We start from the raw sequence: 15,571 nt of genomic DNA, 5'->3' as shown, positions 1-15,571 counted from the left end.
AACGGAGAATTTGTTGAACCTGGAGTTATCTGTGGGGATTTGCTTCATCTCACGCTACTTATTTGTGTTTGTTTGCAGGGTTTTGCTCCTCCGGTCCTTTAAAGTTGGCTCTCAGCTATTTGTGCCCCTTTTCTTTTCTTCCCCCTTCTCCCTTCTTGCCAGTCAAGCCAAATTTTCAGGTGGAAGAAGCATACCGTTAAGGTGAGAAAAAAAGCCCATCAACGCTTGCCCGACATGCCAAGTATCCATCTTTCAGGGTCCCCCCATTACCTCCTCCTCTTCTTACCCCACGCCACCACAGCTACCCCCTGATCCTTGAGAGCAGGAAGTGTATGTTGTTAAGTGATGGATTGGCCCCGTGCTCTTGCTGAGAGGGAAGGGGAAAAAAAGGCCTTTCTTTCCTCTGCAGGGCAGTCAGATGAGTTTAGCAGTTTCAAAGCTGAGAGGTTCGGCTCTACTTTCTCGGAGCGCCGGAAAGCTGCAGGCTCGTCTCCTTCGTATTAGAAGGGACATAATGCCTCATAAAGCAGCAGGTTTCACATTGAAACCAGAAAATAAGAGACCAAAAGGACGGATTTCTGTCTGTTTGCGTTTGCTTGCCAGAATGCTTGGGGGTTGCGCTCTATGAGAGCTGTTTTGCTGGAGGTCAGCAGGTTTGTGTTGGCATGCAGCCGCCGGTTACTTCCAGAGAGGGCAGCTCAGGAAGTGTCCCTGGCACGTCCTCCGCATAATGCAGCACGCTTCACTGCTACCGGCTCAACCTGCTGTGACAAACAGGAACAGGCTGAAGTCCCCCCCTGCACCCAATCACCTCGGCAAACCAAACCGAGTCTGGAATCTTTCGGGTTTTGATAAAGAAAAGTTCCCCCAGTAACAAATAAATCAGTGGAATAATGCAAAGGCATGCAAAACAAGAGAATTTCCACTCATGATCCATGGCTGTGTTGTCAGCCGTGGCCCTGTTGTGGTTACCAGAGCCTAGCTACGGTTTCCGTCACCTCATGTTCCACAGACACACACAGGAAAACCAGGAGATAAAAGGCAGGGAAGCTGTCCGCTGGCACAGCACATGGAAACAGTTTATATGGAAAAAATAAAGCAAACCCTAAAAAAACTGGGTTATTTTTATCAGTTTACCTGCAATTAATTTTTTTGTTTTTGAGACTGTAGGTAAATTAGTTCAACTTCCATTATATCCTCTCCTCCTGCTGCCGTACGGCTCTAAATGCAATGGCATCAATTAGAAAATTATGAATTGTATATGCAATCTGATAATGACCTATAGGGAATATAACAGTGCATCAGCTCAGAAGGTGAAGAACAATACTGAGGTCACCATCTGACATTTAAATAATATCCTTGAGAAAAATAAAAATCCTGTTTTTGTTTCCACAAATAAATTATTTGGAAATCCTAAAGTATCTTCAGAATAATTCAATCCAGGTTTAACCTTTCAATATTATGCATATGAGGCAGAATCACAATATTAACAAAAGTATGTGACATTAGGGGTGGACTTAAAGTTTTATCACAATATTTTGTGGTAGTAGTGTGTTTACCATATTTTATATTAATAGGAAATTAAAGAAATATCTCTTCAAATGTTATTAAATATGTAAAAGGAGTATAGTTACATTATTATTAAAATTTCTATGACATTTTTTTGATTTATCTTTGATGTTAAAAGGCTTCCTTGCCATCACCCTAAACAAACCTTCTCACAATGTGTTTACCTGCCTTGAATGTTTTTCAAGTACCAAAAAATCAGGAATTTTTTATTAGTGATAAGCTAAAATGGTGAAAACGCAAATTTGTCACTTCATGTAAGACTCATGAAAGACTTGAAAAGTATCTGCAGCAGCAGCATGATGTATGAAAAGGAGCGCTAAGGCTGCCATTCCAGTTCCTCCAGCCTGCACTGATCCCTTCTGACGTGACCTCCCGCCTGGCTTGCGTCTGCGTCTATCTCCTGCTTCGTCTCCGCCGGCCCCGGTTTGGCCCCAGTGTGGCCCCGGTTTGGCCTCCTTGGCCCAGGTCCAGGCCCTCAGATCCACTCACTCTTGGAATTTTTTTCATTGTTTTTCATTTATTGCTGAAACTCTTTGAGCGTTCAGTCGTGTTCAGTTAAAAACCAAGATTTTTTATTATTATTTTTTTAAATCCTGCATTCATCCTGCTTGTCAGAATGCATTCATCAGCACAGGTTGTCACTGCGAGGCTGAGGACAGCGAAAGTAGACGTGCCATATTTGTCTGTCTGGGCTTGAGAGGCGCCTGCCACCTAATGACGTCTGACAAGCGAGGCAGCGGCGGCTTCGGGTGCTCTGGGACTGTTTTGGGGTCACCGTGATGTGATCTGTAGGAAGTGGGGGCTTTATCAGATAACATCCACATTGTCTCCTTGCTGAAAACCTCAGTTTCACCGTTTTCTTCTCAGCCTCAGTCTTAGCTTCAGTTTCTACCTCTTCACCATAACAAACCACCACTAAGGAGGTCAGAGGTCACATCCTAACAATTTAAGTTGCAAATAAACAGCTGGAGATCTAGGAACAATGTGGAATGTTCTTGTGAACGTAAAAAAATCCAAAATAATTTGACTCAATTTAAGTTTTTTTTATTTCTCAGGCTTTGATGCGTCCAGGCCGCCTTGACAGGATTGTCTATGTTCCTCTTCCCGACGGTCCGACCAGATGGGAGATATTTTCCCTGCAGTTCCGTAACATGCCCGTAGCAGAGAGCGTTTCCCTCGATGAGCTGGTCACTCGGACCAACAAGTACTCAGGAGCAGAGGTGAGTAAACCTACATGCTTTATAGGAAATAACATTTTACTTTCTTTCTGTTTGATCAATCTGGGACAGAGGTTTTAAAACGCACAGCTCTTTCTCTGCCAAGGTTTTTCACGTTGTGGAACTTGCATGTACATTTTCTATCCAATAGTTTTCCAAGACTGAACAAAAGGGTTTGATCTCCAAGTCTGGATAACAAAAAAAACACAGGACGAAAGTCAATATTTGTATGTTGTTGTTTTTTTATAGAGATACTATAATGTTACAAGACTGGATCTGAGAGGGTTAAACATTATGCACACATGTTGTGTTGAGCTGAGGTCTGGGTTTTGTTTTATTCTCTCAGAACTGGTTTCAGTGTGTTTGCCTTCCCGATGACCCAGTGTTTTCAGACAACTTGTACTTATGTCCACGACTCTGAAATCTGCAGTTGTTTAAAAATGGCTCCAAATAAACTTCCCCAAGTGGTGCTAATCTACACTTTTCCCTCTTAGATCTTCTCTGAGTTCTTAAATTTTCCTGAGTTTTAATCTTTCTAATGATTTCAGCGAAGCAAATCCTTTTTTTGCTGACAAAGTTAATTTACCCGTTGTAGCCAATCATGATTACCAACCAGACGTTACGAGGCTGCAGCCTTTTCAAGTTAGGACATTCTGTGTTGCTCAGTACCCCTTATAAAAAATATTTAGGTTAGTGTATCTAAATATTTAAGCCTATTCATATGATCTTGACCCTGTGAGTATCAGAGAAAATCCATAATAAATGCTACCTTGTGCAGCCAGTTTTTCCTTGCAGGTGTGTGTGGTATAATTGCTCCACGCTTTATGAGAATGATTTATCAAAATCCAAAAGAATATGACTGAACAAGCTGTTCCAGAAGAGAACAGAAAACAAGCATGTACAATTACATCTGTAAACAATAAAAATGCACAAAGCAAAATATTTGACAAAATAAAAGAAGAACTCGTTTTAACTACAGTTGAGGAATTGGAATCTTGCAGGGTTAAGATTAGACCACAAACTTCACCAAATTTTAAGAGTTGGAGTATCTTTGAAAGGCATTCATAATTATTTCTCAATTTTGTTGTTTTGTTTTTGTAGCTTAGATGTTTATAATCATTTCCAAGTCCAAAATGAGGAACTATTGGCCTTTTTTCAATACCAGCTAATCAGCACAGCTCGACTTGGCTACGTTGTACCAGAGCCCTTTTTTAGAACATGTTTTTCTGCAGTCTCAAGTGTGTCAAGTCATTTCACTGATGCATTAAATGTTAATTGATACTGACTGACATGAACCAAGAAGTAAACATTACTCTCTGCACCAGCGAAGGAATCTAATGGCGGTCTGAAAGCCGGAGCGAGAGCAACGAGTTCACAGATGGGTGTTTGAAGAACATGCTGCTGGGAGAGGCTGTCCAACGATGCTGTTAGGCCTTCATGCCCTGGTTGTTGCCCAGAGATGATTCTTAATGTTACCACTTCATGTGTGTTAGCCATCTATCAGAGTACGGATATCGGATGTCAGAAACCGCTGGTAGACTATCAAGCAAGGGTCAACAGTTTCTGTGAGTTTATTGAAAATCTGGTAACTGAACACGTGTCACTGGGTCACATCATCAACATGGACAATATGACCATACTGGTTCTCCTCATGTTTGACAACTTCTAAATAACTGCAACTTATATTCAACTGCTATGTGTCTTTTTCCTCTTCATGACACATTTTTTTGTATGCTACGAGTTACAGCCCTGTATACTTGCAGAGATTTAAAGGAAAACCTAATAGATCTGTAATTCACCACAGTGGGAAATTATAACTTGTGACAAAACCTGCTCTCATTTTGATTAAGGAAAGAAAGCATGGTTATATGTCTGCTATCAAACGCCGCCCATGGTCGCCTCAGTGGTCTGGCTGTTGACCTCCTGCTCTAGGTAGTTTGTAAAATGAATGGCATCAACTGTGTTGTGTCTTTTCCATGGATTTTGGGTTGTTCCCTTTCTTAAATCCAAATTTTGCGTCTGTTTCATAATCCTAGTGTAAAAATTTGTTTCCACAGAGAAACAGCCGCTTCTATATATGGAAGTGCAAATGTAAGAATTCAAAAGACTCTTTTTGTTTCAGTAAAACATGTTTTAAAATGACTCATGATCTTTGGCTTCTTATTAATAAAACTGATTTCTTTAAGTGTTATACTTTCAAAATATGTTAATATAGCTCATTAATAATAGACTAGAGGAAAAACACGCACATCCAGACCCTTTAGTCTTACAAATTGCAAACCTTTTTCGTTACTAAAATTTTGAATATTTGCACAAGAGTTATGATTTTCACACTCTTTGCCACCTTCAAAACATAAACATGAACTTTTCTCCTCTGCGATGAGGAGAAAAGTTTCTCCTATGAAGTAGTCTTTCTGAATAGTGCTCAGAAACACCATTTCTAATCTACCCCATGCAGTTTTTTTCCTGCATTATGTTCCTATTACTGTAGGTCTGGCACTGTGTATAAATTCGTCATTGACAAATAAATGTGTAGATGCAAGTTTGCATTATTGAAATTTACATTTATTTCCTCGTCTTTCATCTTCTTAACCTTCTGCTACTCCAGAAGGCAGATAAGAAGTGGTTCTGGTACTCCAGAGTGTTTTTTCCATGATGTCTGCATCGTGTCTGTGCTGTGTCACTGAACGCCCTCGTGATCTCGCTGTGGACAAGGAGTAATCATACAAACATTCTTTTGTGCAGAAGATTTGTTTCTCTGTGTTCGTCTGCCACGTGATTCACATTGTGCCGAGCAGAAACACTGCTACTGTCCTCCATGAATAACTTCGAGATTCTTAGCAGCTGGGAAACAATTTGATGAAGAATGCGTCACAGTTTGGATTTTTAAAAATGCACTGCCATTGAGTGAAGTGGTTTTTGTCAAATCATGTTTTTATGACACATGACTGTATTTATGCTAAAAACGAGCTAATTTTCTGTTTGACTTGAAAGACAGGACTTTAAAATGTGCAGCATGTTTGCACCTCGACGTAAATACCTACTGTATGTTGAGACTTCAAAGGTCACAGACCTAAAAAAAGAAGTCATGCAGGTCCTGAAACACGCATGCAAAACAACCAGAAGCACAGTCATTTGCTCTGATGCTGTTTTCATGGCTGTTTCTGTTAGACACGCTTGTGAATGCAGCTTTGCACAGAGGAGAAAATCTGTGATTGCTTGCTGCTTTCATGTGCTTCTCTGACACAAAGCAGGAGCCAGGTTTGTTTGGATCACAGAAACAGAACCTTAAATACCATCATGTTGAATCTACTCTCCAGCTTAACATTTACACTTACCAGCTGCAAAAAATGCTGCTTTATATTGTTTTTAATTACGTTTTTACATTCAAGTAGTGAAGGACGTGCAGCAAAATCTTGCGGATTTCTGATTCCATTTGCATCCATGCATATTGGGACAAAACTGATCTTCCTGGTGCTAGGCTCATACCATCCTTTGGTAAGATCCAACCTACTTTTTTGGGGCTGTTATCTAAAAAAGTGATCCCATCCCTCCATGCTCTACAGGCCCCACACCAGTATCAATTCTGGCATTGTTCCCAGATCACATGGCCATAATTCAAAGCTGGAGAATGAAGGCTGAAATGGTTAGGATTCGTTCAGAGAAGAAACAATAGAAAAGATAGAGTATGCTGGGGTGTAGGGATGTTTATGTCTTTAATCATAGAAGATAACTAAAGACGTAGAAGATTGATTGGTCTTGATACCAGACATTCTGGACTATAAAATATAAATTATGAGTTCAGAAAATGTAATATTTTAAGCATAATGTGTTGAGTCTCTCAACAAGCCAGTAAAATGTGTGATGGTTTCCAGTGTGCGTTGAAATGCTCCAGTTTTCTTGTTCAACATCCAGTAAAAGTGCATCCATTTGATCGTTTCATACCATTTAGAGATATCCTTGTTTATTTACTTGCTCATTTGTTGTATTTGTCCCTCAGGGCTCAGTTCTTGTAAACACAGCTTTATCTCCAGCGCCGTGTTGTTCGGTTATCTGTATCCTGTTTTCTCCCAAACTTCCCCTCAGCGATCAGCGAGTTTAAAGTTTCATCTAATCTAATATGATCTTTAGCGCTGGCATGTAAAATATAATACCCACCCAGGTGAGACGCAGCTTTCCATTCTACCTATGACTTCTTATCGGCTCGACTGTGGCATGCCTTTGAATTTTTGTGGAGCTTGGAGAACTCAGTGGCAAGTGACAGCACAACTCCATTCCACAGATGAGACACTACACCAGAAACCCTGATGTCAAACGCAACATATGATAGCGGGGCTTTGGTTTCTTGCTGCATACCTCCTCCAGGTGTACGCCTGCTTTAGGCTGAATTCTGGGTGGGGGATGCTGTGTCAGAAACAGGGGGAAAGAGTTTGTACTTTCAGGATATAGGGAGGCCCTATATGTAACCTCAATCTGCCACCGATATGTAGTGATATATTATAGTGTCAAAATGAGAAGACAGGAGGGCCTAAACTTTTCAGCGTCCCGACCAGACTTGATTTAAGAAGAATTAAACCTTTTTTTATCTTGCTTCAGGACGCACTTTGTGTTAGATAAGAGAAAGGTGAGATATAACCCTATGAAATATTGAATATGTGGGGTTATGAGTGTAAATATATAGTTCCATTTTTCATCTTTAGTTATTTTGGTAACATGTTAGCCAGTAATGTTAAAGTTATGTAACTTTACAATACCAGGAATAGCCAAATTTCTCTGTGAGACTGAACTGGGAGCTATTATGTTTGACTTTGTCTGCTAACTCGGCTGGCAGCTGGTTGAGCCACAGCAGCAGTCGACCGCGTTCTCAGCTCAAACTGGATGAGCTAGTTGGCTTGTCATCCTCACTGATTTTTTAAAGATTGCAGCATTAACTTGTCTTATGAAGGCTTTGATTTTTGGAATAATTAAGACTTGGTTTTCTTCTGGTTTGTATGATTCAGCAGGCCCAGGGAAAGACCTGGACTTGTTCTGATGTTGCTTCTCTACCAATATCATTCTGGGGAATTTCAAGCCATTTGGAGACCAGAGGGATATCTGGACACAGTTCTGGGTCTGTTCCAGTCCCGTTTGTTGGAGCCCAAGCTGTTCGCCAGTATGAAAGGATAGTCCTTCCAGTAGGTTCTATGTGTATCTAGGGGTTTCCTCAGATTGAGACATGCTTGGAAAACCTCCAAAATAAGGTACCTTTACTCAAAGCTCCTCATCTTGTTTCTAAGGCAGAGCCTTGCCACCTTACAGAGGAATTTCATTACAGCTCCTTGTGTCCGGCATCTCATTCTTTCACTTGTGATCCATGTCTCCTGACCATCGTTGAGTAATTCAAGAGCTTTCCTCTTTTTCAACTCCTTCATCGCCACAACAGACTTGGGCAGACAAGGCCCTGATCCATCTGTCCTTCTCCAGCTCCATCCAACCGTCACTTGTGAACAGGACACCAAGATATTCAAACTCCCGCTGGAGGCACAGACTGACCGCCAAGCTGAGGGGAGCAGTCAACCTTTTTCCGCTTGAGAACCACTGCCTCAGACTTTGAGGAGTTGACTTTTACGTTCAGTGTAATCTGATAAATGTGCCGGGTATCCAGATCTATGTTTAGGCGGTGCACAGATAGGTACATTCAGAACAATTCACTCTTCAGTCTGACTTACCTGGAGCTTCGACTTTTATTACATTCTTGGCATTTCAGACTTGTAAGAGAGAAGAGAGAGGTTGAGTTGTAAGATGGGGGTTGGGATTGTCATTCATCAGGACACATTTGTTGTTTCCTCGGAGCTAGAAATTGCTAAAAGAAAAGAAAAAATTCACCCGTCTTCCTACCTGCCTGGAGTGACATCTGGTTTCTCAACCATCACCTTCCCCCTAACTAACCCCTCCACCCACAACAGATTTTAACTCACACTCAGGCAAGAAAATTGCTCCCGGCTCTCCTTCCTCACCTCTGTCGTCAAGTCCTCCAAACAGAAGCAACATTTGATACTGTAATCACAGTGTTGTTAGAAGAATAAGAAGAAACAGAAAGGCTAAACTTGCTCCTCAAAGAAGGTGTGATGCTGTGCGGCTCTTTTTTTCTTCTTCTTCTCAAGCCCTAACATGAAAAGACCTTAGGGAATTATTGCTCCCTGTTAGATAAATGAAGTTTTTTCTGGCCTCATTTGTTGCTTTGTTGAAAAACCAAGGCTGTATCAGCTTTCAGCAATTCTTTTTTTTTTTTCTTCTGTCATTTTTAATATTGACATCGGCAGCAAGCAGACATCAGCTACAGTTTGGTACCAAACAGACATTTTGATCTGTGAACAAAATGTTTTACTGTTTTCTGACGTTTCTTTCGATTCCCTGAACTCCATAAAAAGGAGACAAGAATCAATCCATCCATCCCTTTGTCTGTTCATTCACCCATTCTTCCATCCATCCTCCTTTCATTTTTTTCATCCGTCCGTTCATCCATCCACCAATCATCTGTCTTTCCTTCAATCCATCATCCATCCATCAATACATTCATCCATACATCCATAAATCCATCTTTTATGCAAGTCTTCATCTATTTTTTATCTATCCATTCATCTAACCATCTGTCATCCATCTATCTGTCTCTGTAGAAATTTCTACAATAAACTTTGATATCATAGTAAACTTTTATATTGGGCTGAAGATGTATGGAGAACTCTGAAAATTTGAGTTTGAAGAAATACATAACATTTTGGTATAAAAATCCATTCAACTGTGTTTTTTCCATATTAACATGAAAAATATTCTCTTCTTAATTTGCTATTTTATTCAGTTAATGTCATATTTTTTCTAAAAAGTATCTGAGAAGACTGAAATAATATTTGCAGAGGAGGATCTCATGGATCCCCCCCCCCATGGAGCTTGATTGACATGTGACCTCTAGGAAGCAGAGTGCAAAAACACTGCAGTAATGAGCTCTTGGCAGACGTTGACAACTTGTTGACAAAAAGAAGGGGAAGAAAAAACAAGATTCCCATGCACGGCACGTTTAGCTCAGAAGTGGAAGTTGCCATTATGGAGGTGGTGATAACCAGCAGGCAGCACCAACCTTGCTGGGCGCTCTCCTCTCGCACGTGATCTCACGATGTTGCAACATCCTGAGCTCCATTCAGCTATGTCAAAAAAATAAATCTTCATGGATGACTTCAACCACGACTCCATGAAGGTCTTTTCTCTCCAGAGCTACTCGGTGTTCTTGGACACGCGTGTTTAACATCCATTAACAACCAGTGGTGCAACGGTTCCTTTAACCCCTTTTTTACCTAAACACTTGAAAGAGCAAGTAAATCCTGCACTTCAACAGGAAATGCAGGATGCTCAATATTAAATATTGAATATATTTACCTTTTACTAGGGGTGAGCACTATGGAATTCAGGTTTTATCAAAGTACTATGTGTTGCAATTGTGATAACAGTAAAAGTAAAGATAAGTACTATTTATTATTTCTGTTTTAGGCAACTGTGTGGTTTCTGGATGGCACATAGTGCCACAAACACAAATACTGCTTTTAATAAACATACCAATTTTAACATGCTCTTTAGGACACCAGCCACAAAACCTACACACTGCAACTGCATTTAATTATATTTTCTCAAATGTATTGATATTTATTGATACTCTTATTGAACAACAAGAGTAGAAAATAGTAAAACTAACTCTTCTGACACTGTGGACAGATATGGGGTGTTTTAAAAGTCATTAATCAAAATTGATTTAAAAAAAATTATCAATCAAATATCTCATTATAATGAGAAGTTTCTTGCGATAAGTAATACAATAAATTCCCACTCCTCCCATCTTCCCAATCTTCCTGTCTGTAAAGAGACATTTAAGTTTCAGAATCAAAGACTTGGATTTGGACAGGGCTCTAAAGACTGAACTCAGATATGACATCTGGAACTCGCACCTTATAAATTCTTTGTGTGATGTAATCAGGGGTTAAACTATGCTGGTAAGTGTTGATTATTTAAGTAAATTATTATTCATGTCCCCTCTGAGTTACCATAGTGTATATAAATAACTAGTTGTCATGTTAAAGGGTGCGTTTGTAGTAAACACCAGGGACTTTTGCAGAGCGTAGGCTGTTAATGATTCATAATAACCTGTTTATGTTGCAGCATTATGATAATGACCACCTTCAAGTTTAATTTATTTTTTAAAAGTATATTTTAGGTTTCTGAAAGTCAGTGTGATCAGCTCACTGAGACACGTATTTAGGATGTATGAATTCTTCTGATTGGCTGCACAGCTTTGTGCAGCACAACCCCATGCTGCTGTCAAGCAACAAATATATAATAATAATACTAGTAATAATAGTGTTTGTAGACAGCCTGAGGAGAAGAACTGTGTAAAAAGAAGTAGCCAATTTGAGCGCAAGGATAAATACATGTAAACTATCATCTACAAAATAAAAGCACTTAGGTTCTTTCTAAGATGTATCATCGGTTTGAGGTAATCCATTTTTAATGGTAAATGGTACATTTGAATTCAATATCCTGCAAAAAAGATGTTAAAAGTTGGGTTAATATAGCTCTAATAATAATAATTTGATGTGTTAGCTGATCACTTTGGTTCAAGTCTGATCTGGGAATATTTATAAAAAAAACTGTTGAATTGGAGAAAGCATCTCTGCTTTCAGCAACACAAATGTGTATAATGTTGAACTTTATACTGCGTTGTTGCATATTCAATTTATATTGTTGAACTCGTGTCTCTTAGAGAATTTGAGTCGGAATAGGCATCCAGGCTTTACAGAAGTCTTTTCCCAACAATTAAAAACCATAAAGTCTTATATAATGACACACACACAAGCACAAGTAAAACCACTCTCACAGGAAGACAAATGGTTTCCCCGTAACACCTGTTGTGGTTGTGGCTGTTCCTCCTCTGGCTCTGTGTGTTGTCTGTCTGATTTATGGCCCGGTATTTGTTGTTGCAAAGATTTTTATCACCAAGGACACAAGCTCCTAAAAGAAAGAAGGGGAAAAAAAAAAAAGAGAAAAAACACAAAACGTGTCATTGTGTAAATAATAGTGACGGTACAAAATGTGCAACAATTATATACAAGAAGAAACACAATCCTTCCCTTCTCGATAGCCACATAATCCTTGCAGGATCGCTGAGGAAAACATAATATAACCATCAAATGAATATGTCAGCTGTAGTGGAATGTATGAGCAATTCTCCAAAATACACTTTACTGTCTGGACTTATGTGTGTTATTTTCTTGTGGCTGACCACTGACAGAGTCACATAGTAGCTCAGACAGACGCTGCTGATAAAGAAAACACAATCAGCGTTCAACAAAGGAAGCGAGGAAAAAGCTATTAACACCTTTCTCTTGAATTCCTCAAACCCCTCAGTTCACTTCCACCCCACAGGCCTTTTGGCTCCTGACAGCGTGAATATGTTATTTTAGTTGACAGAGTTAAATAAAGGTTTAAAAAAGAAAACAGTTCCCCTTCTGTTTCAGGCTCTGAGGCTGTTTTGGCCCTTAACGGAGCCATGGATCAGAGGAGGCTTCCATTCGGCCCTAATTTTACATTTCAAAAATATAAAGCCTGCGCTGTGGTTTATGTGTAAGTACATGGTGAAGAACCAATTGGATTTTTTTTCTGGGAAATATGAACCATCAAGCGTGCCCAACACGCAGTTTATAATAATGTGGTAGAAAATGGGCACAAAAGAGAGAGAGAGCCTGAGCTAGAGGGCAAGAGTAAAAATATAGTGAAGGAAAAATATAAAATGTGATTAATTTATTATATTAAGATTAAACCTGATCATTAAAGTTTTTGAAAAGAGTCCAAAGACCATCAGGGGCCTCAAATAAATACTTGTTACAGCAGAATATAAATTTAATATGTTTTAAATGTATGCAGTAAGAATGAGAATGCTCTTAAATTTAATTTGACATGGTTAGATAAAAAAAATACAATTTTAATTTAAAATATAAAGGAATTAAGTTTACTCTTTAAAAGGGAAAGGCAAGATCAGACATCATTTAAGGAAGGCAGATGTTTGTGCTTCCTCTAGTCTCCTTAGTATGTGTTCAATATGCATCAACAGGCATTAGTGGTATACATAGACCACCTTGGCTGTGTGGTAGTTTTAGGTGAATCTATAACAGTGGTCTATAGGGACTTAGAAGTAAACTGTGATTTCATTAACAAATTAAAACACTAGTGCTATAGAGAATACAAATGGAGATGTATGATTACCGTTATTATAGCTAAGCACTAATTCATAACTTAAGATACAAATAATGTCAATTCTAATAATTTAGTTTTTGTTTTAATTTATTAAAACAAAAACTAAGGTAATATGTTGCTCTTTTAAGGCAGCTACTCCCTCACATATACCTCCAGTCTTTTTCTTTTGATGCAAATTAACCATTTGTTTAGTTTATTTAATTTTCTTTCTTTCCTTTTGTTTTATTTATTGTAGCAGTTAAATTTCAGAAGGAATGTGCGCTGTTAGTTCATTGCTACTCTGGATTTGTCTATTTTCTTTAATGTTAAAGCCAAACAGGCAGTAAAAATCAATTTAAATGAGCTCTAATGACACAAGGGGGGTTTTCTTACCTGCATTGACTTTTCCAAACAGACACACACACCCAAACCGTTTCAGTGTGGGCGTGTTTGGTAAATATGCCATTTCTGCCTTCCTTAAGCCTGGGGAAAATGTGGTGTTTTATTGTTTGTATGAATAAAGGGCAAGAACAAATTTCACCCCCTAAAGCAGAGGCCCAACTGTACCCCCCCCCCCCCACATGCGCACGCACGCACGCACACACACACACACACACACACACACACACACATAATCATAACACAGTGTGGCCTCAGCGCAGGTGCGATCCCACATGGCTCTTTCCAAAACAAAAATTGCCTGAGGGTTTGGTGGAACAACACCTGAATCCCTTACATAGAAGTTAATGAGCAGTTTTAAGCAGAAAGCTCCCATTTCCAGCATTTTTATAAATGAAAAACAACTTAAATAATAATTATTATTCAATTATTGTGTTGTGCTTTACACATTATTTTTTATTTGGTAATATAAGCTGGATCACACTCCTATCTGTCAGAGGTGTATAACTCAGACGCTGCTGGTTTACAACAAACTGCAGCTCCTAACCAGCTGGAAGGATTCTGAGAAATAGATCAATTAAAGGTTGGGATACTCGATCTTGGCTGGTGTGGCCCCCAGGCAAAGACGGTTTATTATTGTAGCGTCATAAAGCCATCGTATAAGAAGTAAGAAACATTAAACTGTAGATTTGAAACAGCTTACATAAACATTAAATAAAGTATTGTTATGAGAAAGTTATAGTTAATTATTATATTTCTGTTTTGGTTTAAAAGATCCAAAGGTTTTGGCACATCTCAGGTTTTCAGGTAGTTTGTTCCAAAGTTGCTACTTCTGTCTTTTTTCCATAGATATTATTGACATACAGACTGTGACTAACTTATGTGTACATATTGGAAAGCTTCTGCTAAGAGATGTTGTAATAAGGCATAATCTGTGGTAGGGAGGGACGCATAAGCCTCTTTCACAAAACATTTCAATCTAAAAACCTGGAAATTTGACCTCTGACCTCCTGTTGGCCATTCATAAATCACAAGTGGATATGGTGTTATCCCACAAAGGTATCGAAACACAAGCAAGAGTCAGGTGACAGGGCATGTCACATTGTCATTATGCATAAAACCTGTCAGTTTCATTAGTCCTAATGATTCTTTTGTACTTTTTATATAATGTAATTATATCTAATTATAATAATTATGATGCATTTTTCTTTGTTTTGTACTGTTTGAACTGATGTATTTATTGTATTTATTGAGAACATTTGAGTAGTTTCAACCTTATTTTGCGTAAAATCAGTTCATCTACAATTGATCAGTTTTTAAAAGTTGAAAAAACTAAGTTCTAACTGTATCCTTGGGAATATAGATACAATTTTGTCCTTATTTTTAATTGTGAGGATGAGAGAGGAGCCAAAACACCTTGAGTTTTCGCTGCTTCTGTTTTCATAAGCAGCCATGTTTCAACAGAGGTGTTCAGTGACTGTAGCAGACAGCCTTCATCAACGGTTTCTCCTGATGCTGCCAGTTTTCTAGAAACTACAATAGTAACTATGGAGATGAGAAACAAACTTATATGTTTTTTTTTATGTGGGGGGGGGGGGGGGGGGGGGGGGAATTTCAATTTTATTCCAGATCAGAAATAATTATTAAGCTGGACTGTATATTATGTACATTTTAACTGTTATATTTTCACAGTAAAACCTGATGTAACATGAAGTGACTTTTGGGAATTAAATTCACAGAGGGTCAAAATGATACATTGAGGCTGAAATGCACAAATATACCCCTCCTAATGTTTGCATATGTGTCTTCAGGGTTTGGTGTGTTGCAATTTTTCCTTACTTCGTGTTAAACAGGTTCCACTGAAGTCATATATTAATTCTCCAGAAATGTAGACTCCCACATGTTTTTGTGTGTCAGACATTTGATGTTTTACATTACTGTTTAGCCTTATTTAAATAGAAAAACATCCATCTAGGGATAATTTATTGTTGTAATATCAGATATTTTCCCTCTGCTCATTTTGTCTGGGCTTTAATACGGTGACGAAAGCTCACACGGTCTCTATTTCATCATCACACTTCTCTGCAGAGCCTAAATTCCTCTGCTGGGAGCACAAGCATGCTCACGTTCAT

The 15,571-nt window shown here is 38.8% G+C and overlaps 1 protein-coding gene across 2 annotated transcripts in view; it reads left to right on the top strand.

Annotated features, from left to right (window-relative positions):
• Positions 1–15,571, top strand: part of afg2a (AFG2 AAA ATPase homolog A) — a 110,417-nt gene that overhangs the window by 88,683 nt on the left and 6,163 nt on the right. The window contains exons 15-16 of one of the 2 annotated variants that reach the window (XM_008421145.2): positions 2,625–2,789; positions 4,112–4,719. In XM_008421145.2, coding sequence (XP_008419367.1) covers positions 2,625–2,789; positions 4,112–4,135 — 189 coding nt within the window. In that variant the 3' untranslated portion in view covers positions 4,136–4,719. Of the gene's footprint in view, positions 1–2,624; positions 2,790–4,111; positions 4,720–15,571 lie in introns of those variants that run through there. The other variant, XM_008421144.2, reaches the window with a different exon arrangement.

Source organism: Poecilia reticulata, linkage group LG10 (assembly GCF_000633615.1).
Source record: "Poecilia reticulata strain Guanapo linkage group LG10, Guppy_female_1.0+MT, whole genome shotgun sequence".
Lineage (NCBI taxonomy): Eukaryota > Metazoa > Chordata > Actinopteri > Cyprinodontiformes > Poeciliidae > Poecilia > Poecilia reticulata.
This window is presented reverse-complemented; position numbering and strand designations above follow the sequence as displayed.